The 23,383-nt window shown below is 41.1% G+C and overlaps 1 protein-coding gene across 4 annotated transcripts in view; it reads left to right on the top strand.

The window, feature by feature from the left end:
- The window catches only part of FAM185A (family with sequence similarity 185 member A), a 77,168-nt gene that overhangs the window by 24,921 nt on the left and 28,864 nt on the right, over positions 1-23,383 (top strand). For all 4 annotated transcript variants that reach the window (XM_030556729.1, XM_030556559.1, XM_030556466.1 and 1 more), the window contains exons 4-5: positions 4,038-4,176; positions 11,336-11,377. In XM_030556729.1, coding sequence (XP_030412589.1) covers positions 4,038-4,176; positions 11,336-11,377 — 181 coding nt within the window. The remainder of the gene's footprint in view (positions 1-4,037; positions 4,177-11,335; positions 11,378-23,383) is intronic.

The following is a 23,383-nucleotide window of genomic DNA, read 5'->3' as shown; positions in this document are numbered from 1 at the left end:
CTAGTCCACTTGAAGTATCCACTGGGCTATTGGTGGTAGAGATGAGGTTGCCACCAAGGATGGCGTGCAGTTACTTGTAGAAGCGGCATGTCTTCAGTGCTGCACCAGAGCAACGGCTGGCCTCCCTTGCCTTCTGGCACGCCTGCCTCAGCTCCTTGATTTTAGCATGGCCCTGCTGCGTGTCTCTTTTGTGCCCCTTCTCCTGCATGCCGCTAGCAATCAGCCCATAGGAATCAAAGCTCCTAAGCCTAGAGCAAAGCTGCAACTGTATAGCCTCCTCTTCCCATAGACCCAGTGTGATCCAGCAGCTCCGGTGTATTCCATGGGGAAGCACGTCTGTTGCAGAAAGCCAGCATGATCAGCTAGGAAGATGCTGTGTGAACTGTCCAGGCCGAGCAAACAGGAAGAGGAATTTCAAAAATTCCCAGGCCCTTAAAAGGCAGAGGGGCACATACATATGTGCCTTCAGGGCAAAGGAGTTCAAACTGTCGACCAGATCGGTCAGGGTGGGCATTGTGGGACATCTCCTGGAGGCCAGTTAGGGTGACATACAAAAACACAGTGTCTACATTGAAGCTGTGTCACTCTAACTATGTCACAAAAAGCCCTGTGCCTTTTGTCGAGGTGGTTTTATTATGTCAGCACAGCACGGGAATTACATCGGTGGGAGTTGCATTTCAGTGTGTACACCTCCACTGTTTTGTCAATGAAAGCTGACTTTTGTTGACAAAACTGTGTAGCAGGGACAAGGCCTTAGGGGGAGAGTTTTCAGAGGCATAAAGAGCAGTTAGGCACCGAACTTCCATTCACTTTCCATCTGAGTTGGGTACCTAACTGCTAGTTGTGCCTTTGAAAATCTCTCCCTCAACCTTTTTAAAAATGAAAGCTTAAATTCTGGAACATAATTTTGAGGGACATGTTGGTTTGTGTGGCAACTGCCACAGCTATGGAATTGCTGAATACATGGAATCTTGATTGCAGTAGAGCTGTTTAGTTGTAAATAAAATGATATTTAAATGACTTTTCAGAAGTTGGCAGCAATCCATGAACGTTATTGAATTATATGAGGTCTGAGACCAAATATCACTCCAGCTGTGCACTATATATGAAATACAGGGTTAGAGTCTGGCCTATGCCTCTAAAGCCTAAACTATAAACCTCCTAATCCTAGGTTGTCTGGGGGTTAGAGAGGCCCCTTGCATAACTTAATTTAGGACCCAGGGCTAAGGCAGCCTCCCCATTGCCCTGTGGGTTCCAATGTGGCCCAAAATCTCTGCAGTGCTGTGACCCTGCCTCCATCATGCCTCTTCTTCCTTACACCATCCCTGCTCCCAGCATGCCCCTATGTCAGTGCTTGTAAGGGTGTTCTCAAGAGCGGTCTTCCACTGTGCGTGTACCATTGCAGTACCCCCAGTGAGGTACAGGGCTCTTAAGACCCCTTTATGCTGGTTTGGCCGTTTTATGTGGAATAAAGGGGCTGTAATGAGAGCGTGGATTTCACTCCCAAACTTAGTTGTCTGTAAGCTCAATAGTGGGGTAGAGAGGTAGAGAACCTTAGGCAGAAGAGTTTGATGACACGTCCTTATATTTGTAAGAACTTTTCTACATCACATCCTTTTCAGAGGATTGTATGGGATGGGAGATTGGTTTTTCTCATGCATTTGTTCATCTTATAAGGCGAAGATAGCATTAAAATGCCAAAGTGGATTTTAAGATGAGCTGATGTATACCACAAGGCTGTAAATCATTTCATAGGATGGATAATGATTTTACACAATACATTTCATTAAGGAAAAAGGCAAAGCTGGCAAATTTAAAACATGCTGAACAGCCGTGTAACTTGAATTATTATATAATTACAAAACAAATCATGCTGAACTTGTAAGTATTGGATCGCTTGGTAAATTGGGCCCAAGTAAACAATATGCATTTTAATATGGCCAAATGTAAATTTATATTTCTAGGAACAAAACAGGTAGGCTATACTTGCAGGATGGAGGACTCTTGCCTAGGAAGCAGCGACTTCATAAAGTCTTGGGGGTCATGGTGGATAATCAGCTGAATGTGAGCTTCCAGTCTGATGCTGTGGCCAAAAAATCTACTGCGATCCTTGGATGTATAAAAACAGAGGAATATGTAGTATGAGTAGGGAGGTTATATTACTTTTGTATTTAGCACTCGTGTGACTACTGGAATACTGTGTCCAGTTCTGATGTCAACAATACAGGAAGGATGCTGATAAATTGGAGAGGGTTCAGAGAAGAGCCACGATAATGATTAAAGGATAGGAAAACACTATTTATAGTGAAAGCCTTAAGGAAGCTCAGTCAATTTAGAATAGAACCTCAGAGTTATGAATACCAGAATGATGAACTGACCAGTCAACCGTACACCTCATTTGGAACTGGAAGTACACAATCAGGCCACAGCAGAGACCAAAAAGAAATGAAAAAGCAAATACAGTACAGTACTATGTTAAATGTAAACTATTAAAAAAAAAGGGGGGGGGGACAGCATTTTTCTTCTTCATAGTAAAGTTTCAAAGCTGTATTACATCATGTTCAGTTGTAAACTTTTGAAAGAACAGCCATAACGTTTTGTTCAGAGTTACGAACATTTCAGAATTATGAACAACCTCCATTCCTGAGGTGTTCGTAACTCTGAGGTTCTACTGTAGTTTAACAAAGAGAAGGTTAAAAGGAGACTTGATCACAGTCTATAAGCACCCAGATCTGGAACAAAAATTTGATAATTGACACTTCAGTCTAGCAGAGAGAAGTATAACATGATCCAATGGCTGGAGGTTGGAGTTAGAGACATTCAGACTGGAGATAAGGTGCAAATTTTTAACAGTGAAGTAACCATTGGAACAATTTACCAAGGATTGTGGTGGATTTCCATCACTGGCAATTTTAAAATCAAAATTGGATGTGTTCCTAAAAGTTGTGCTCTAGTTCAAACAGGAATTAATTTAGGGAATCTTGTGGTCTATTTCACACAGGAGATCAGTCTAGATGATTTTAGTGGTCCTTCTGACATTATAATCTATGAATCTATACGAATTTAATTCTTTTCTTTGTAATCACATGAGAATGCATCTCCTACTATGTATGTCCAAATAGTTACAAGTCTGACTATTAGCACAAAGGCCAAGTTCTACTTACTCCCACTGTGTACCCCTCCAGTCTGTCCAAGATGATACCTCCAAATTCCAGCCATGTTGGATTTAAACCCTGTGCTTTCACCTTTAAGGCTCTGTTTAGCTTGGGGTCCTGATCTATGGATTAGGGCTCGCACGACAGTAATACAACAACTACTAATAATGATATTACTTTGTTCTGGCTGTCTTTTATCAGTTTTTCATATGTCGTTCACAAAGTGAGGCAGTGAAAAGTCTGAGTAAACAGCAGAACAGAACCTTCAAACCCACATGGGGCAAGAGGAACAATGTTCATATTATGTTTTATGTATAGTGTTGGTATGGTGTTGTTCACAGTAAACTACTTCCTATGAAAGCACGTCATTTTAACTTCATCTCTTAAATATCTGCAAAAGTCTGTCTCAAGATCACTAATCCTCAATTATTAATTTTGATCATATTCTGTAACTTATTTTTGAAACAGATTAAACTTACTTCATTTTGTACATTCTGGCTGAGATCTTTAACTCCCCTTGTTTGGAGTCATGTGAGTAAAACACAAGACTGGAACCTTATTGTTGGTTGTGCCACAGACTCTTTTGTGTTGCCTTTAAAAATCCTTTAAACCTCTCTGCCTCAGGTTCTCCACCTGTAAAATGGGTGTAATAATATTTCCTTTCCACATAAAGATTAATTCGGTTTATGCTTCTAAAGTGCTTTAAAGTCCTTATATGGAAGTGCATGATGATTTATTTTGTGTGTTGCGTAGCTTCTAGCTGAGATCTGACACTCCACTTGTGTTTTGTATCTGGGTAAATGCATGTCATGTAGTTCTGTTGCCTCTCAAAGAGAGCTGGCATATTTCCATGGTGCTTATTTCAGCTTGTTTCTCTTACAGAGTGTGAATATAGAGAAACTACAGGGAACATCCATCAAAATTTCTACTGAAGATGGTTTGTTGAAAACCAAATATCTTTATGCAGAATCTTCATTTCTGTCTTCAGCAGCTGGTGATATTCTACTGGGAAGTATTCATGGTAAGACAGAAAAGGCAAAATACAGTCTGGAACTTAGCAGACGTGCAGGTATCTATAGTGTTAATTATAAAAACAAAATGACTGCTCCCATAAGGCTGGGGTCCTAAATAATCAACTGCAGACACAGCAGCTGAGCAAACCAGACTCAAACAGTTCAACACAGGCAAATGCTAAAATGATGAGGTCACCATATATAAGACAAATTAATTAATTCTTCCTCTGCTGTAAATAATATTGTATTTTAAAGATACTTCCATAAGTAAGCTTGTTATAGTAAGGAAAAAGCATATAAGGAAGAAACATACAACATTTTTAGGGATATAAATTAACAATTTGCCATAGAGTTAAATAGTGAAAAATACCACAGATAAAAGGAACATCAGTGGTAAAACTATACTTTGTTTTTAAATATCTGTTTTTATCTCTTAACATAAATCAAAGGGGTTAACCTGTTTAACAAGACTTCTGGGTAGAATTTGGTTATGATGACTTAAAGTGATACTATTTTTATTAGAAGTATTTTCTCTGTGTTTGTGCTGGCGCCCTGTATAGCTAGTACACTGCCAATTTACAAATTTCTAGGTCAAATGTCATATTTTTTCCCCAAATGTTTTTCATCCAGAATTGGAAGGATGGCTAACATGGGTCTCTTTCATATTAGTAATAGTGGTGGTTGGAACCTGGTCCCCAGTAATAATTCACCAGAGTTCCCATTGAGCACTTCCTCTCTATTCTTGATATGTTTATAGTGATTTTGAAGCTAAGTTAGACAAACTGGAGCATGTACCAACAGTGAAAATTACTCACGTTGGCACAAGTTCCAATCTTTAACTATAGGCCACCAAAACAACTTGCTGCAATTTCATGAAGGCTGCAGATTTTTACCTCACTCCAGAAGTGCTGCTTCTCCTTCTGATCTGTATTAAAAAAAAAAAAAACAAACCAACCATACTTTGAAGGTAAATCACTTTCACAATCCACATATCTAAAGCTGTGTTGTAACTTCAGTCAGGAACAGCATGAATGCAAATAGAGCTGTATCCAGATTAAACAAATAGTTCTTACCTTACTTCATGTTTATTTTCATGAAGCTCTACATTAAATGGTTCTGGAACTCTTAACACTTGCTCTTTTAACACACAATTCTTTTAAAAATGTTGCTTTTAAAAACAAAAGCAAAAGTAGATCTAAGTTTATTTAATACTTTGAGTGCCTTTTTATGGAACAGTAATTCTTTGTAAACACAGCAGACAAGTATAAGGATCTATTCATGATTATATAGTGCACATGTCATAACATGCTTTTAACCTGATGGTGAAACTTTAAGACAAATCTTATTTTAAAATAATATATTTCTCTATTTTAATAATAACACCATAGATTATTAAAAATGACAGTTTTTACATTTGAATTTACTCTTTTGCCATTTGTTTACTTTTGCATTTGCCTTAGCTTGAAAATTGTAATTAGTTATTTTTAGTTTTTGTTCTAGTATATTTTGCTTCCTGGGTCTTCTGAATGAGCACAAAGCTGCAACATTTAGGTTGCAAACCTATCAGGAGAGTGTTTATTTGTTAAGTAAACTCACTGATACCTTGTAACTAACATATCTGGCTAGGGCCCTACCAAATTCACAGCCCTGAAAAACGCATCATGGACCATGAAATCTGGTCTTTGGTGTGCTTTTACCCTATACTATACAGATTTCATGGGGGAGACCGGTGTTTCTCAAATTGGGGGTCCTGACCCAAAAGGGAGTTGCGGGAGGGGTCACAAGATTATTTTAGGGGGTCTCAGTATTGCTACCCTTACTTCGGCACTACCTTCAGAGCTGGGCAGCCGGAGGGCATTGGCTGTTGACTGGGCACCCAGTTCTGAAGGCAGCACCCTGCCAGCAGCAGTGCAGAAGTAAGGATGGCAGTACCATACCATGCCACCCTTACTTCTGCACTGCTGCTTTCAGAGCTGGGTGGCCAGAGAGTGATGGCAGGTGACTGAGGGCCTAGCTCTGCAGGTAGCAGCACAGAAGTAAAGGTGGCAATACTATACCCGGCCAATCCTTATTCTGTGCTGCTGCTGGCAGTGGCTCTGCCTTCAGAACTGGGTTCCTGGCCAGTAGCCGCCGCTTTTCAGCTGTCCAGCTTTGAAGGCAGCGCCGCCGCCAGCAGCTGTGCAGAAGTGAGGGTAGCAGTACCACAACCCCCCCTACAGTAACCTTGCAACCCCACACAACTCCTTTTTAGGTTAGGACCCCTATAGTTACAACACTGTGAAATTTCAGATTTAAATAGCTGAAATAGCAGATTGAAATTTTTAAAATCCCGTGACTATGAAAGTGACCAAAATGGACTGTGAATTTGGTAGGGCCCTCTATATGGCAAATGCCTCTGGCCAGGCTCCAACTACGATGGCAAAGTTTACTCTTTCCAAAATCAAAGAGGATGCTTAAACCTTAAAGTTGCTGGCCTAGAGAAGAAGAGGGGCAGTGAGGGGTTTGAGTGAGTAGCCAGAGGCTCCCCAGGGAGTGTCAGTGAGCATTGATGGGGATTCAGAGAGAGAGAGGGAGAGTACATTGCAGCAGGGCAAACTGTTTCTCCCAACCTAGAGATGGAGGTAACTAGCTTGCAAGGAAAGATAAGGTTTTGGTAAGAGGAAATGTAGATAGGCCTTCTTTTGTTATATACATTTGCTCTGCTTACTGTGTAGGTAGAGTGAATAAATAATGCTTTGTTTTGAAGAATTGTTTTGAGACATTTAATCAGCTGCTGTCATAGGCTCCTGGAGGTAAAGAGCTTACAGATGCTAAATGCAGTTGAGCCTGTTTGGTTAACACAGATGTAAAGAGGGGGCCTGCAGCCCAGAAATCCAGTTTAGAACCACATCGTTGCTCCCAGAGAAGGAGGGGTGATGGTGGCAAAACCTGGTCCCAGAAGGATGCATTTGTGAGAGATTAAAAGGGATCTAAGTGAGGCCTTGTAACTATCACACAAAGCCTCAACCTGATTTAAATAAATAATTTTTTAAATCAAGTGATTTAAATTAATTATTTGAATTCCCTGAATGTAAACCACAATGCCTTAGCCTATTGTTGTTTACTTTATCTGATAGACTTACTTACGTGACCGCAATGCATAAAAAAGCAGCCGGTATTAAATTATGTAAGAGTTACTACACTTGGTAGGAGTTAGCATGCAGAATAGACTCATAGATTTTAAGTCCAGAAGGGACCATCATGATTATCTAGTTTGACCTCCTGCATATTGTAGGCCACATAAACTTCACACACCCCATTCCTGTAATAGATCCCTAACCTCTGACTGAATTACATGATTTAAAGACTTCAAGTTACAGTGGATCCACCATTTACACTAGTCTAACCCCACAAGTCACCTGTGCCCCATGCTGCAGAAGAAGGCGAACCCCCCCCGCCCCCAGGGTCTCTGCAATCTGACCAAAGGGAAAATTCCTTCCCAACCCCAGATATGGCAGTAAGTTAGACCCTGAGCATGTGGGCAAGATCCACTAGCCAGACACCTAGGAAAGAATTCTCTGTAGTAACTCAGAGCCCTCCTCATCTAATGTCCCATTACTGGACAGAGGAGATATTTGCTGCTAGCAGTCACAGATCAGCTATATGCCCCTGTAGGCAGTCTCATCATACCATCCCCTCCATAAAATTAAGCTCAGTCTTGAAGCCAGTTAGGTTTTTTGTCCCCACTTCTCTCCTTTGTAAGACTGTTCCAAAACTTCTCTGGTGGTTAGGAACTGTTGTCTAATTTCAAGCCTACATTTGTTGATGCCTATTTTATATCTATTTGTTCTTGTGTCCACATTGGTGCTTAACTTAAATAACTCCTCTCCCTCCCTGATATTTATAGAGAGCAATCATATCTCCCCTCAGCTTTCTTTTGGTTAGGCTAAACAAGCCAAGCTCTTTGAGTTGCCTCTCAGAAGGTAGATTTTTCATTCCTAGGATCATCTTAGTAGCCCTTCTCTACACCTGTTCGAGTTTGAATTCATCTTTCTTAAACATGGGAGACCAGAATCACACACAGTATTCCTGATGAGGTCTCACCAGTGCCTTGTATAATGGTAACAGATATTTCCTGTCGCTACTGGAAATACCTCACCTGTGCCTGCCTAGGACTGCCTTAGCCTTTTTCACATCTGCATCACGTTGATGGCTCATAGTCATTCTGTGAATAACCAATACACCCAGACCTTTCTCCTCCTCTGTCATATAAGCTTTTGAAATGAACTTTTGATTTAAAAGATCTGGGCTATGTGCAGCATGGAGGAAGGTTAAAATGGGAACTCTCTTATGCTATCATTAACTTATCACCTAGATAGTATAAAGAAGCTATGACATGTGGAAAGGCTTGTTATTCTTTGAGCTTGGCACTGTAAAAGCGCATGAAAATATGGTCCTTGCACAAAAATGAGTCTTATATATTTTTAATTACAGATTATGGAACTACTATGTGTTAAATGACTTCATTTCAAAATTCTACCAATTGTAGCAGTCTGGTGTTAGCTCCTTCATAGGCATAAGTCTGAATAGCATCACTTCACAATAGAAAATCAAAGCTAAAAAGGAGTGTGAGGATATGAACTCTATCCCTTCCCATGCATCCTAACATGCCTTGTCCCTTTAAGGGCCTAAGTCAGGAATTCACAGGGAAAGCAGTACAATACAAGAGAAATGTGATGCCACTGTTCACATCCCAGGAGCCACATCTTGAGCTGGCTTCAAGCTGACTTTGATGCTGAGACTTATAATATCTATAGATAAACAAAATGTAGGAATGCAGGAAAAGGTTCTAATTAATGTTCAGAAAGAACAGAAATCATTGAAACATTAAGCCACCACCATCAGTGATTTATTAAAACAGCTAGAGTGCAGTATTTACAGTACTACACTACAACATCACATCCCGTAGTGCAGAATAAACCAACCAATATTTAAATATAGTCAGATCCCCTCTGTGCCACCCCATATATATTTAGACTCAAGGATTAGTTAGCTGAAAAATTGTAAATTTAACTAAACATTGGTATTAATGGAATAATTAAATGACTTAAAAGTCAGTTTTGTATATACTCTATGGACATTTCACAACTCAACATGGAAAGAATTCCTCTCTGCCTTCCAAACAAATTGGCTGAGTTAATGTGATTTATGAGAATTCACTGATCTCCAAATGTTCTTCTGGGATCTCTTTAATAATTTATAAACTAGGGGCTAATTTCAAGTAAGTGGCTGCAGGTCTGTTTGAGGCACCTGATTACAACAGGGCTGAATCTGGCCCTATGTCTCTTTATGTTGTATAGAAATAAGTATTAATAACCAAAAGGAGGAAAAGAGAAGACCTATACATGGGCTGTACACCTGAGGCTGGAAAGGGCAAGGAAGGAGAAACCCCTTTCAAGTTGTCAGAAGATGTACAAACGGTCTTATTCCGTCCTTCGCAATACCTGTTGTCTTCTATGATCGCCCAGTTTGACCTCTGATGTGAAAATTTTCAGTCTTGTTCTGAGGGGCTTGAAAATTATAAATTTCTTTCATCATATTGTTGTCAATTTCCAAATCATGGAAACCATTTTCAAACTGTATTTTGCAGTATACTGCTTTCCTGTGCAGTTCTGCTTGGCATTTTGAATATATTTTGTGTGTGAATGTTGATCCATAAATATGAGGTATGTGTATAATACCTTCTACCAGCTATTGAGAGACCACTAACTACATGATTTTTTTTAATGAGGTAGATCGTAAGACTTAGGCACTGGCCTTGCAAGCACTGTAGTTGAACAGGAAGAGTACAGTACATGGATTTTACTATGTCTGAAGATATCTGCATATAACACGATGTGGTACTGTCTGATCAGAAATTGACAAGTACAACAAGAGATGATTTTACATGCTTCAGCTTCAGATCTCTTGCACTATTCTATGCTTGTTCTCTTTAATCTCTTGGGGCCAGATTGTGTTAGGTGCTTAGAACTATTGAATCCCAATAAAGTCTGTGAAAATTGAGGATGCTTGATATCTCCGGTGAGGCCCTCCACACCACTGGTTCTCAACCATTTTTCATTTGTGTACCCCTAAAAAATTTCTAATGGAAGTGCAGACCCCTTTGGAAATCTTAGACACGGTCTGAGGATTCCCAGGGGTTTGTGGACCACGGTTTGAGAACCACTGCTCTACACCTTGCAACACCAGCCCTTTCTTTGTCAAATAGATTGCTCTGGTGTCCATAATAAATGAATATAATACTGTAGTACGGCTGAACAGAATCATGTTTTGCTAAACAAATTAAAAACTGATAAATTATTTATTACTTTCCACGATCTTGATATGTGCTTGCTCAAAAATTTACATGTCAGTTTACAATAAACTGATTCCTTTAGCAGATTTATGACTTTGTCGGCTCCTCATTTCATTGAATTCTTTCAAAACAGGGCTGCAGATACTAATGTGATTACTTGCACAGATTGACATTGGAGTCTGACAGGAAGAGAGGTCTGAAGGGAATAGCATGGTAATGTGCAGTGACTCCATAGGAATTTTTTAAGAAGTCCTGCAGTATGAAACAGAAAAACCCCACCTGGAAAAAAAGTATTATTGCAATCCCCCATGCTCAACTTGGTAAATATATACCTGTTGGAAGATGGAAACTTTTTTTGATTAGCTGTCTGTATGCCATTTTTGTTACACATAAAATTAAACCAATTTAGTCAGCCATATGGCCTATGTATTTAACTGTACAATTTAAAAAACAAAACAAAACCTGGCACAAAAAAAATAATAAAGTATTGGTTGATACCCATGAAATGCTTTTGGCTTTTTTTTGTCTATATGTTCATAAAGTTTTACACAAATTATTTTCCATATCTTCATATTTTTAAACTTTATTTCCACATTTGTTAAGAATTTTCATAGAATGCAACTCTGTGAATATAAAATAATATATTTTGTACTGATTTATTTTGTTAATTTTTATGTGCAACCCAAATAAAAATATGTAGACTAGCAGTTGCATTATGGTCACTGGAGCAGGATTCCCAGATATGCAGATAATGTGTGCAGTCTCCGAATGGACTGTATAAAATAATAAGTTTCTCTTATCATTAAAACATCGACTATGTTTTTCTCTTGTAGGTGACACAACCCTTCAAACCGAAACAGGGAACATCACAGTAGGTAGGTTCTACTTTCTCTTTAAATAGGATAGCATTCTTGTATTTTTTTTTCCAGATGGTATTTAGGTGAAATATATAGATTATTTGTATCTTCAGTAACGTATTTTGTTGTTTTTACTGATGTGATTAAAATGTTTTTTAAGATTCTTGATAAAGAATTGGTTCAGTGCAGGATTGTTTCATTTTGGTTTTGCAAACTGCAAGGAAATACTATAATGCTGGGAAAGATAAAGCTATACATTTAGAAAGACCTCCATTCTTGTTTTAAAAATTCCTAAGTAAGGAAAATTTACCACACCACTTGGTAATCTGTTCCAATGCTGAATTATGCTTACTATGAAAAATTTACCTCTCTTTTCCAGTCTGAATTTTACTGACCTCAGCTTTCAGCCTTTGGATATTGTTATGCCTTTATCTGCTAGACAAAAGAGCTCTGCAGTATCTGATATCTTCTTTCTCTGTAGATAATTACAGAACATGATCAAGTGTCTTCTTAACCTTTTATTTTGTCTTATGTTTGATGATTAAAACTGAATGGCTGGAATTTTGTCACTCACAAGTAATACTAAATCATTGTTTTATTATTTTATGTCATCCGCAAAGATGCTAGGAGCATCTTTAGAAAATAAAGACAAAATGTTTACAGTCTAAGTGCCACTTTAATCAGTGTGCTCTTGAATTTCAGAAAAAAGACTGGGGTTAATCTCATCTCCGTTTCAACAAAATGATTTTTGTTTGTGAATGGTAAAACACTGCTGAATTATCTCAGGGTACGTCTACACTACGGGATTATTCCAACTTTACGTAAACCAGTTTTATAAAACAGATTGTATAAAGTCGAGTGCACGCGGCCACGCTAAGCACATTAATTCGGCGGTGTGCATCCATGGTCCAAGGCTAGCGTCGATTTCCGGAGCGTTGCACTGTGGGTAGCTATTCCGTAGCTATCCCATAGTTCCCGCAGTCTCCCCCGCCCCTTAGAATTCTGGATTGAGAGCCCAGTGGCTGATGGGGCAAAAATAGTCGCGGGTGGTTCTGGGTAAATGTCGTCAGTCATTCCTTCCTCCGGGAAAGCAACGGCAGACAATCATTTCGCGCCCTCTTTCCCTGGATTGCCCTGGCAGACGCCATAGCACGGTAACCATGGAACCCGTTCAGCTTTTTTTTTTTTTTTTTTTTTTTTTTTTTTTTTTACAGTCACCGTATGTGTACTGGATGCCACGGACAGAGGCGATACTCCAGCGCTACACAGCAGCATTCATTTGCTTTTGCATGATAGCAGAGATGGTTACCAGTCATTCTGTACCGTCTGCTGCCAGTGTAATTTGGCAATGAGATGACGGTTATCTGTCCTTCTGTGCTGTCTGCTGCTATCATGGGTGCCCCTGGCTGAGATCGGCTGGGGGCGTAAAAGCAAAACTGGGAATGACTCCCCGAGTCAATCCCTCCTTTATGGTTTCTAAAAATAGTCAGTCCTGCCTAGAATATGGGGCAAATGTACGAGAGAAGCGGTGTATCAGGGACTACAGCTGCTCTGTGTCAGATCCCGCAGAAATGATGAGCTACATGCTATTCATGGGGGCTGCCCCTGCAACAACCCCACCCGTTGCTTCCCTTCTCCCCCAACCTTCCTGGGCTACCGTGGCAATGTCCCCCCATTTGTGTGATGAAGTAATACATAATGCAGGAATAAGAAATACTGAGTTTTAAGTGACATAAAATGGGGAGGCAGCCTCCCGGTGCTATGATAGTCCAGGCAGGACATTAAGTAGTGTAGGGGAGAGGAGCCCAGCATCCCACTGCTATGATAGTCCAGGCAGTACAGAAGCTTTTTTTTCACATGAAAGGGATGGGGCTGATTGAAGCTCAGCCCCCAGTTGCTACGATGAAGACGGTTACCAGCCGTTCTGTACCATCTACTGGGAATGACTGAGAATCATTCCTATTTTCACCCAGGCGCCCCTGGCCAGCCTCACCTAAAGCCAGCCAGGAGCACTCACAGGTTGATTAGAAGGACGATTACCAGTCCTACTGCACCGTCTGCCACCGGGGAGGAGAGAGGAGCGGATACTTCACTGCTGCAGCATCGCTTCTACCAGCAGCTTTCAGTAGACATAGGGTGACATTGAAGGAAGTCAAGAAATGATTTATTTCCCTTTTCTTTCACGTGGGAGGGGGAGTAAATTGACGAGCTATTCCCTGAACCACGCCAGACAATGTGTTTGAACTTACAGGCATTGGGAGCTCAGCCAAGAATGCAAAAACTTTTCGGAGACTGCTGGGGACTGTCGGATAGCTGGAGTTCAGTACCCCCTCCCTCCCTCCATGAGCGTCCATTTGAGTCTCTGGCTTTCCGTTAGGCTTGTCACGCAGCACTGTGTAGCCTGTAGATTTTTTTTCAAACACTTTGGCATTTCGTCTTCTGTAACAGAGCTTTGATAGAACAGATTTGTCTCCCCATGCAGCAATCAGATTCAGTATCTCCCGTACGGTCCATGCTGGAGCTCTTTTTGGATTTGGGACTGCATTGCCACCCGTGCTGATCAGAGCTCCACGCTGGGCAAACAGGAAATGAAAATCAAAAGTTCACGGGGCTTTTTCTGTTTACCTGGCCACTGCATCCGAGCTGAGATTGCTGTCCAGAGCAGTCACAGTGGTGCACTGTGGGATACCACCCGGAGGCCAATACCGTCGATTTGCGGCCACACTAACCCTAATCCGATATGGTAATACCGATTTTAGCGCTACTCCCCTCGTCAGGGAGAAGTACAGAAACCAATTTAAAGAGCCCTTTATATCGATATAAAGGGCCTCGTAGTGTGGACGGGTACAGCGTTAAATTGGTTTAACGCTGCTAAAATCAGTTTAAATGTGTAGTGTAGACCAGGCCTCAGTGTTCTCTTGTGTACTGTACATATGAGTTCAGGGGTTGTTGTGACTCCCTCTGTTTGACCTCAAATCAAAATTTACTGGGCCTGATTCATCACTCCAGTTTTGTGCCAATGTAATTCTAGTGATTTCAGTGAGGTAAAACTGGAGTAACATTGTGGTGAATCGGGTAGACTGTCTCTCTTGGGTCTACAATGTGAGCACTCAAGGAATTACATTTTTGTAAATGAATACAATTATGGAGCTAATTCTGAAAGGTTCTCAGTGTTTTCTGGTAGCACCAACTGAGCTCAGTGACCCCACCACACAAGCTCTTTGTAGGATTAAGGCCTTTTAGAAATATCAAAACCTGAAAATAATAGTAATTAAAAAAACAAATCAACATTTCTTAAAAATAAATGCAACAAATCTCCTCACAAAAGTCAGTCATGGAAACCACAGACCTAAACTCAACTTTCCAGACTCTGCTTTTTCTTCTGTCAAATGAACTGTTTGATGATGACGGTGTTACACGACTACAGTTTCTTAACACGGGAGGTATCACTGTCTACTAACAGATGATGAATAGTTTCCATAGTTAACTGAGCTCAGTTCTAAATATTAAGAAGTGTCTGACAGTTGAGAGCCATTTTATCTTTCAGATTTACGTGCCTTAGTGAATAGTAACATTTTACTTTTTCCTCAGGAGATCACAAAGCTATTTCTATTCATTTTCAGGCTTTTTTATGGACATTTTCAAAGGAAAAAATAAGTTTTTAAAGACTCATATACACTTAGGGGACACTGGGTGAGATATGATAATACCTTTCACTTACAAGGTGTCACTTCAAGCTCTTAAAGTGCTTTACACAAGTGGAAAAGTATTTTCTCTGTTTTATAGATGAGGAAACTGAGGCACAAAGTGGTTAAGTGGATTGCTAGAGCGCACACAGCGACTCTGGTGTTCTAGCACTTAGTGCCTTCCTATAACCACTGCACTATGCTACCTGCCTGCAGGTACATATGTTTCCAAATTTTAGCAAATGAATGTTATTCCTGTTTGTATACAGTTAGTAATACAGCAAATAATATGATTTCACACAAACAGGAATGCCAGTCATTAAATAAAACTAGTTAATTGAATAATATACCCATTATATCTCTCAATGACTCTATAGTATCTTGCTACTTAGTGTGTCCTTAGTATATATATCAATCTCGTAGGAGACCAACTAACACAGAGGTTAGGTGTTGAACTTATTTCCAGGATATTAATCTATGAGACAACAGGAAACCATACTAATCAGCTATTCCTTATTCTTGCAAAATTCTGATTTAATAGTCAGTAGGAATCAAGCAACAGTTATGTATTATATACTTGGTAATCCAATCATAAATTTAACAGGAATTGAGGGTGTTCAACTACGTTCCCTGTAAGCTGCCTGACCTGCTCTCCAGGGATGCACAGGCAGGCGGGGAGAGACGCCTATTCCCTGGCCCAGCCCAGGCTCTCTGGAGCAAGAGAAGACCCTTGTCCAGCCCAGCCCAGGCCCGCCGGAGCTGCCAGGTAGCGGAGCCCCTCCCTCGGCCCGGCCCAGCCCTGCCACTGCTGGGGAGAAGCACCTGTCACCCAGTCCCAAGCTGCTATGGTGAAAGAGGGCTGTGGGGGCAGTCCTTTCTCCCCACTGCAGCCCCAGGGCAGTATGCACCCCTAATCACTCATCCCTGGCCCCAAAGCAGAGCCCACTCCCCTAGCCAGAGCCCTCACCACGTCGCACCCCAGCCCTGAGCCCATTCCCACACTCCGAACCCCTCGACCCCACCCCATGAATTTTGTATGTGCACCAATGTAAAAGTGATGTGTCACACATCACCTCCATATTAATGTACATATCAAAATTCATTCCACACATGGATCTAAAAAATTAGAGGGAACTCTGGTGTTCAACTTCTTGCAGGATTGGGCCTTTAAAATAAGCATACTGAAGCAAGAAACATGTTTTTCTCTACAGCATGTGTTTACACAGTGCTAAGTATGCTCTTAGTGATTAACAAATATGAAATAATTTTGATGTGTTTGAAAGTACTGTGCTGGAAATGTCTCAGTTTGGACCAAATAATATGCAGCTTTTAAATGACTTGTTAATTTAAATCAACCCAACCTTGTTTTATTTCTGATTTGATTAAATCACTGCTGAAAATGGTCCTTAAGATATTACCAGAATTCTTAACAGTTTCACAAAGGACAACAAAGAAGGCTTTGTGTTCAGCACCAGTCCTAGCTTTCCAATTTATAGTTGGCACAGTCCTGCTTGTAATCACTCATTCCTTGCTGTTATGCCTTGTTCCCTTGAGGTCTTCTCTGCTGCCAGGACAAATTTCTTTCTGCCATCCTACAGCTGTATTAAAAATAACATTCAAGTCCTACTTCCCTGCATGGTAATGTTTACATTTCAGCTCCAAAATGTTCTGAGATAGCAAATCTTTACTTTGAGTTTGGTCTGTTGGAAATGTGAGAAAAATGGGGAGTTCTGTGCCAGCCATGCTATTTCAGATAGGAGGGAATGACCCCAGATATTCTGTGGATTGAAGGCAGAGTTTATTTTCAACTGCCAGCCTTATGGATTGTATTTACAGGATGTAGGGTACTGCTTTTGAAAGCAAGATTTGGCACACGGACACAAGGAAACTCAGGAAAGAACAAATTTGTCAGTCTCATTTTCTCACGTTTCATTGCCAACTTTTTCACCAACCTTCAAATATTGAAAGACATGAAGTGATTCTGTCCCACTTTCTCACATCATGACCCTCTGTCTGTACAGGACCTGGAATCACTCGTTGCCTTGGATTCGTTGTACTTGAAATTTTAATTTCCAGTTAAGTGTTAAATATTTGTCAAAACACAGATATCTGATACTTGAAATTGGGGTACAGTACTAAAGTGAAAGTGAACTGAGCAATCTGCAGGTGTCCACAATGATGTGAGAAGGTTGCTGTATGGGACCATTGCTTGGAGGTTACCCAGGACTGAAAGACAATACCAAGAATTAGGTTGCAAATTCTCTCTCCTATGAAGTAGTATTGTTTGTGGAAAACAGAAAAGATGCTCAAAATATATGCAGCATAATTGTGTGAGGAAACACCCCAAATATAAGTTGTGTAGCTTCAACAGCATGCTCAGAACTGTGGGCTGATTTTTATCTCAAACACTAACACCAGGTATGACATGCTGCAGGCTTCCGATGCCTACTTGAAAACTGGGCTGTGTCAGGATGCCCGTTTCACTTCTGGGGATCAAGATCAACATTTGAGTGCTTATGCACTGATATGAGTACCCAGGTGTAGGACTAGATGCCTATCTTAAGCATTCAAGTGTTTAAAATTACACCCAAGATTTTTAATTTGGTATTTTCCCCCTAATAAAGATGGAAGCTCCTCCTCAGCAACTGTTCTTAAGTATTTTTATATTATTCGTGTCCACTTCTTCACTTCATCTAAATACACAGGGTGGCTCCAGGCATCAGCGCACCAAGCACGTGCCTGGGGTGGCAAGCCACAGGGGGTGGCCCGCTGACCGCTGTGAGAGCGGCAGTCAGGCTGCCTTCGACAGCATGCCTGCTGGAAGTCCGCCGGTCCCACAGTTTTGGCGGCAGTTCGGCAGCGGGTATGCCGAAGGTGCGGGATCAGCAGACCGCCTGCAGGCATGCTGCCAAATCCGCGTTACCAGCAGACCTCCGACAGGCATGCCACCAAAAGCCGCCTGACTTCAGTGCTTGGGGTAGCAAAGTACGTAGAGCTGCCTCTGAAAATACAGCTACCAAAATAATTATCACCTTCTTCCTCTTCCCTCCTTTGTCAGATACCCTCCCTTGTTGTGTCATGTTGAATTTAGACTGTGTGGTCTGGGCAGAGACCGTGCATTGAAAAGCACAGCAATACTAAAAATGAGTATCTGAGAACAAAAGTACAGCCTCTGCCCTAGAAAAATAATAAAATAATAATAATAAAAGCACATACTGAGTCAGACTAATGGTCCATCTAGCTCACTATCCTGTCCTTGACAGTGGCCGGTGCCAGATGCTTCAAGGGGAATGAAGAGAACAGGGCACTTTTGAGTGATCCATCCCCTGTTGTCCAGTCCCAGTTTCTGGCAGTCAGAGGCAATCTAGCAATATGAGTGGAGCATGGGCATAGGTGCCAACTTTCTCCAGTGCCAGTGGGTGCCCATGCCCCCCTGTCCCTTTTCCCGCCCTGACTCCACCCCATCCCTGCCCCTGGCCCTGCTCCCATTCCAACCCCCTCTCTAAAGTTCCCAACCTAACTCCACCCTCTCCCTGCTCCTATTGGATCCCTTCCCCAAATTCCCGCCCCAGCCCCACCTCTTCCCCCAGTGCGCTGCGTTAACCCTCCTCCCCCCCTCTGCCACGCAAATCAACTGTTTTGCGGCGCGATCGCAGAGGAGGTGGAGGTGAGCTGGAGCAGGGGGACGGGGCCACAGGGAGCGGCTGCACCCACCAATTTTTTTCCATGGGTGCTCGAGACCCGGAGCACCCACGGAGTTGGCACCTATGAGCATGGGGTTGTGTTCCTAACCATCTTGGCTAACAGCCATTGATAGATGAGTTCATAGAGGATATTCTTTTTTATTCTAATTCTTTTTTGAACCCAGTTATACATCTCTATCTGGCTATAACGCAACCCAATATAAGACGGGTTTGCATATAGTGCGGTAGCAGCGGGGCTGTGGTGGTGCTTTAAAGGGTCCGGGCCTCCGGCTGCTGCGGGGAGCCCTAGGCCCTTTAAATCACCGCTGGAGCCCTGCCACCACTACCCTAGGGCTGCGGCAGCGGGGCTCAGCCGGCAATTTAAAGGGTCTGGGGCTCCGGCTGTTGTGGGGAGCCCTGGGCCCTTTAAATCACCGCCGGAGCCCTGCCGCTGCTACCCCGGGGTTGTGGCAGCGGGGCTCAGCGGACGATTTAAAGGGCCTAGGCACCCCATAGTGGCCAGATCCTGGAGCTCTTTAAATCACCACCGGAGCCCTGTGGCTGCTACCCTGAGACTGCGGCAGCGGGCTCACCGGCTCTTTAAAGGGTCTGGGGTTCCAACTGCTGTGGGGAGCCCCGGGCCCTTTAAATCACTGCTGGAGCCCTGCCGCTGCTATTCCGGGGCTGCAGCAGTGGGGCTCCGCCAGCGATTTTTTTTTCCTGGTCATTTATGAATATGTTGATCAACACAGGTCCCAGTACACATCTTTGGGAAATCCTATTATTTATCTCTCTATTGTGAAAATTGGCTGTTTATTCCTACTCTTTATTTCCTGTCTTTCAACCAGTTACTGATCCATGAAAGGATTTTTCCTCTTATCCCATTACTCTATAGTTTGCTTAAGAGTCTTTGGTGTGGTACGTCAACAAAGGCTTTTTGAAAAACCTGGTATGCTATATCTACTGGATCACCCTTGTCACATGCTTGTTGACACTCTCAAAGAATTCTAACAGATTGGTGAGGCATGACTGCCATTTACAAAAGCAGTGTTGAATCTTCCCCAACATACCATGTTTACCTACGTATCTGATTTTGTTCTTTGCTATAGTTTTAAACAATTTGTCTGGTACTGAAGTTAGGCTTAATGGCGTGTAATGGACAGGATCACCTCTGGAGCTCTTTGTGTTACATTAGCTATCCTCCAGTCATTTGATACAGAGGCTGATTTAAGCAATAGATTACACAGCACAGTTAGAAATTCTACCATTTCCTATTTGATTTCTGTCAGAACTCTGGGGTGAGTACCATCTGATCCTGGGGATTTTCTGCTATTTAATTTATCAGTTTGTTCAGAAACCTCCTCTAATGACACCTCAATCTGAGACAGTTCTTCAGATTTGTCACCTAAAAAGAATGGCTCAGGTGTCAGAATCTCTCTCTTATTGTCTGCAGTGAAGAGGGATGCAAATTATTTGTGTAGCTTCTTTGCAACGGCCTTGTCTTTCTTGAGTGCTCGTTAAGCACTTGAACCATCCAGTGGCCCTGCTGACTTTTTGGCAGGCTTCCAGCTTCTGATGTACTAAAACATTTTTTGCTGTTAATGTTTGTGTCCTTGGCTAGTTGCAGATTCTGTCTTGGCCTGCCTTATTATACTTTACTTGCCAGAGTTTATGCTCCTTTCTGTGTTCCTCAGGATTGATTTCCAATTTTTAAAGGATGCTTTTTGCCTCCAGTTGCCTCTTTAATTCTGCTGTTTAGTCATGGTGGTATTTTTTTGGTCCTCTTACTGTCTTTTTTTAATTGGGATATACATTTAGTTTAAACCTCTATTATGGTATTTTTAAATAGTCCCCATGCAGTTTGCAGGCATTTCATCAGTGTGACCTTTTTAATTTCCATTTAACTAGCTTCCTCATTTTTGTGTAGTTCCTCTTTTTGAAGTTAGATGGTGGGTTTATTTGGCACTTTTCCCCCTACAAGGATGTTAAATTTAATTACAGTATGTGCTATTACTGAGTGGTTCAGCTATATTCACCTCTTGGACCAGATCCTGTGCTCCATTTAGGACTAAATCAAGAATTCTCTCTCCCTTTGTAGGTTCTAAGACATGCTGCTCCAAGATGCAGTCATTAATGGTGTCTAGAAATTTTCTCTCTGCATACTTTCCTGAGGTGACATATACCCTGTAAATATGAGGATAGTTGAAATCCTCCATCATCATTGCATTTTTCTGCCTTTGTAACCTCTCTAATCTCCCTGAGCATTTCACAGTCACCATCCTAATGAGGTAGTTGGTAATATATTCCTACTGCTATACTCTTATTATTCAAGCATGGATTTTCTACCCATAGAGATTCTGTGGTACAGTATAAGTCATTTAAGATACTTACTTTATTTGACTCTGTGCTTTCTTTCGCATACAGTGCCACATCACCAGCGTGACCTACTTTATCATTCCTGTGTATTTTGTACCTTGATATTACTGTGTCCTATTGACTATCATCTTTCTGCCAAGTTTCCATGATGCCTGTAATAGTCATATCCTCATTTAATACCAGGCACTCTAGTTCGTCCTTCACTCGTACGTTTTGTCAATATTCAGTTGCCTGCCTTCACATGTTTATATTTAAATAGGACTCTTTTACATTTCACCATTCCTTACTAGCACCTCCTTGTACTTTACCAACTTCTTTCCTGTCCTCTTTACTAGGATATAGAGTTCTCCCTTCAATGAATTTGTCCCTAAGGGATGTCTCTGGCCAGACCATGTGGTTCTTCATACCTGTCAGCTTACCCCCAGCTCTTCGTCACAACATGAGTTTTCTTGCAGCTTAAAAGGATGCATTGTTTTTTCTTCTGTACATAATCTCATTATTTTTATAGTACACATCTGTGCACTGTAATGTTTTAATCTTATACAGTATATGTTTTATAGTGCTTCGCATGATAGAGCCACTGTCCTGACTGAGACCTCTGCGCATTACTGTAATAGAGCTATTAAGTAACAGTAATCATTTAAAAAACATTCATCTCTCAAAGTTTTTAATAGTTCTGTTCCTGTCCTAGAGACTTACAGACCTTTAAAAACCTGCCAACAGCCATTTTATAATGAGAAAGCAACAAATGCATGTAGATGAACATTTAATCCACAGACAGACTCTTCAGATCCAAAAAGTGAGAAATTACTCCCACATAATATACATTTCAGACAGTGGATATGTAATGAGACACTCAAATATATTCCTATCCAATTTATCTCCATCAGGCAATATTCCCATTCAAGGATGGTATATTATAAAACATTTTCATACATGCTGCCTGAATCAAAATGTGTTGTGGTTTCCATGTCTAGCGTAGTGGCTTGGATGAACCGATACCTGATAATAAAAGAGCATTTGGATTAATTTATGGTTTCTTAAATACCAACATTTAAACTACTGTTAATCTCTACAGCTGATGTGCTGTATTCAGAAAGCATGTTCATTATGTTTCAAACATAGAGACAAATTTTGCATTCTATACATCAGTGTAAATCCAGAGTACTACTGTTGTGAATTAAACTACTTTCAAAGAAGAATTTGATTCATAGATTTGATCCAGATTAATTAATTCTTCCTTCCTGGAAGGAAGAAGCTATGAAGTAAGAGACAGCTGCATTTGTTCATTGTAAATACATGATAAAATGCAGGCTCACCTATAGCTCTGTAAAGGATTAATTTCCTTTAAAAATATGCTATCGAGTTGTAAATAAAGATTACAGTTGTAAAGATGAAGTTAAGTCCTGAAATGTTCAAAAATTTAAAAAGAATTACCAGAAGACTGTTGTGATGCAGTGGACTCCTTTATGCGTCATCATCTTATCTTTTAAAACTTCCCTTGAATTAAAGAAAATGTCATAGTATTTAATGGTAATGTTCAGACTGCACAGACAAACCCTCTCACGTAACTTTACCAGGGAGTCTTACATAACTCTTTACTTGCATTTAACTACTGACAGTAGCATTCCTGACAGAATGCTGTATCTCTTCATAAGAATCTGTCCCATGGTGAAAAAAAATGAGCCAGAAGTCTCTTCCTTCCCATTAATCTTCAGGGCTGGCAACCTCCCATGTTTTAAACAAGTTTATAGTATTAAACTGCTTGGGTCAGGTGACTGACTAAAGTGAAAAAGATTATAAAAGTCTGGACATCTAATAGCACCAGGGCAATATTAGGTGAACATCTGTGGATAGCTGCTACAGGTGAATCTCATCTTACACGGGGGTTCCATTCCATGGTTAGCGTATAAAGCAAAAACTGCATATAGTCAAAATTACATTGAGTTGAATGGCGGGCGGAATTGCCCGCACTACAGAAACTATTTAAATTGTTATTTTTCTCTTTTTTTTTTTTGTTTTTTGTTTTTGCTGACCGCGTAGAGCTGAAATCGCTCATCTTAAATGCTCATAAGATGCGACAGACCTGTATAGATCTATGAAGCAACCCCTGCAATCCTTTCTCGAGTCCAGAGCCTCCTGACTGATTGAGCTGTGATTGGCACACAGCCAAGGAGAGAGGCAAATGCCATGCAGCCTCATTCTTGACCTGATGCCAGCAGATACCAGCATGGTGCCTGGCACAAGGTAGAGCAGTTTTAGTGCTTCTCTATGTTATG

This window comes from Gopherus evgoodei, chromosome 1, assembly GCF_007399415.2.
Source record: "Gopherus evgoodei ecotype Sinaloan lineage chromosome 1, rGopEvg1_v1.p, whole genome shotgun sequence".
Lineage (NCBI taxonomy): Eukaryota > Metazoa > Chordata > Testudines > Testudinidae > Gopherus > Gopherus evgoodei.
The sequence above is the reverse complement of the archived record's forward strand: the minus strand, read 5'-3'. Positions and strand labels throughout refer to the sequence as shown.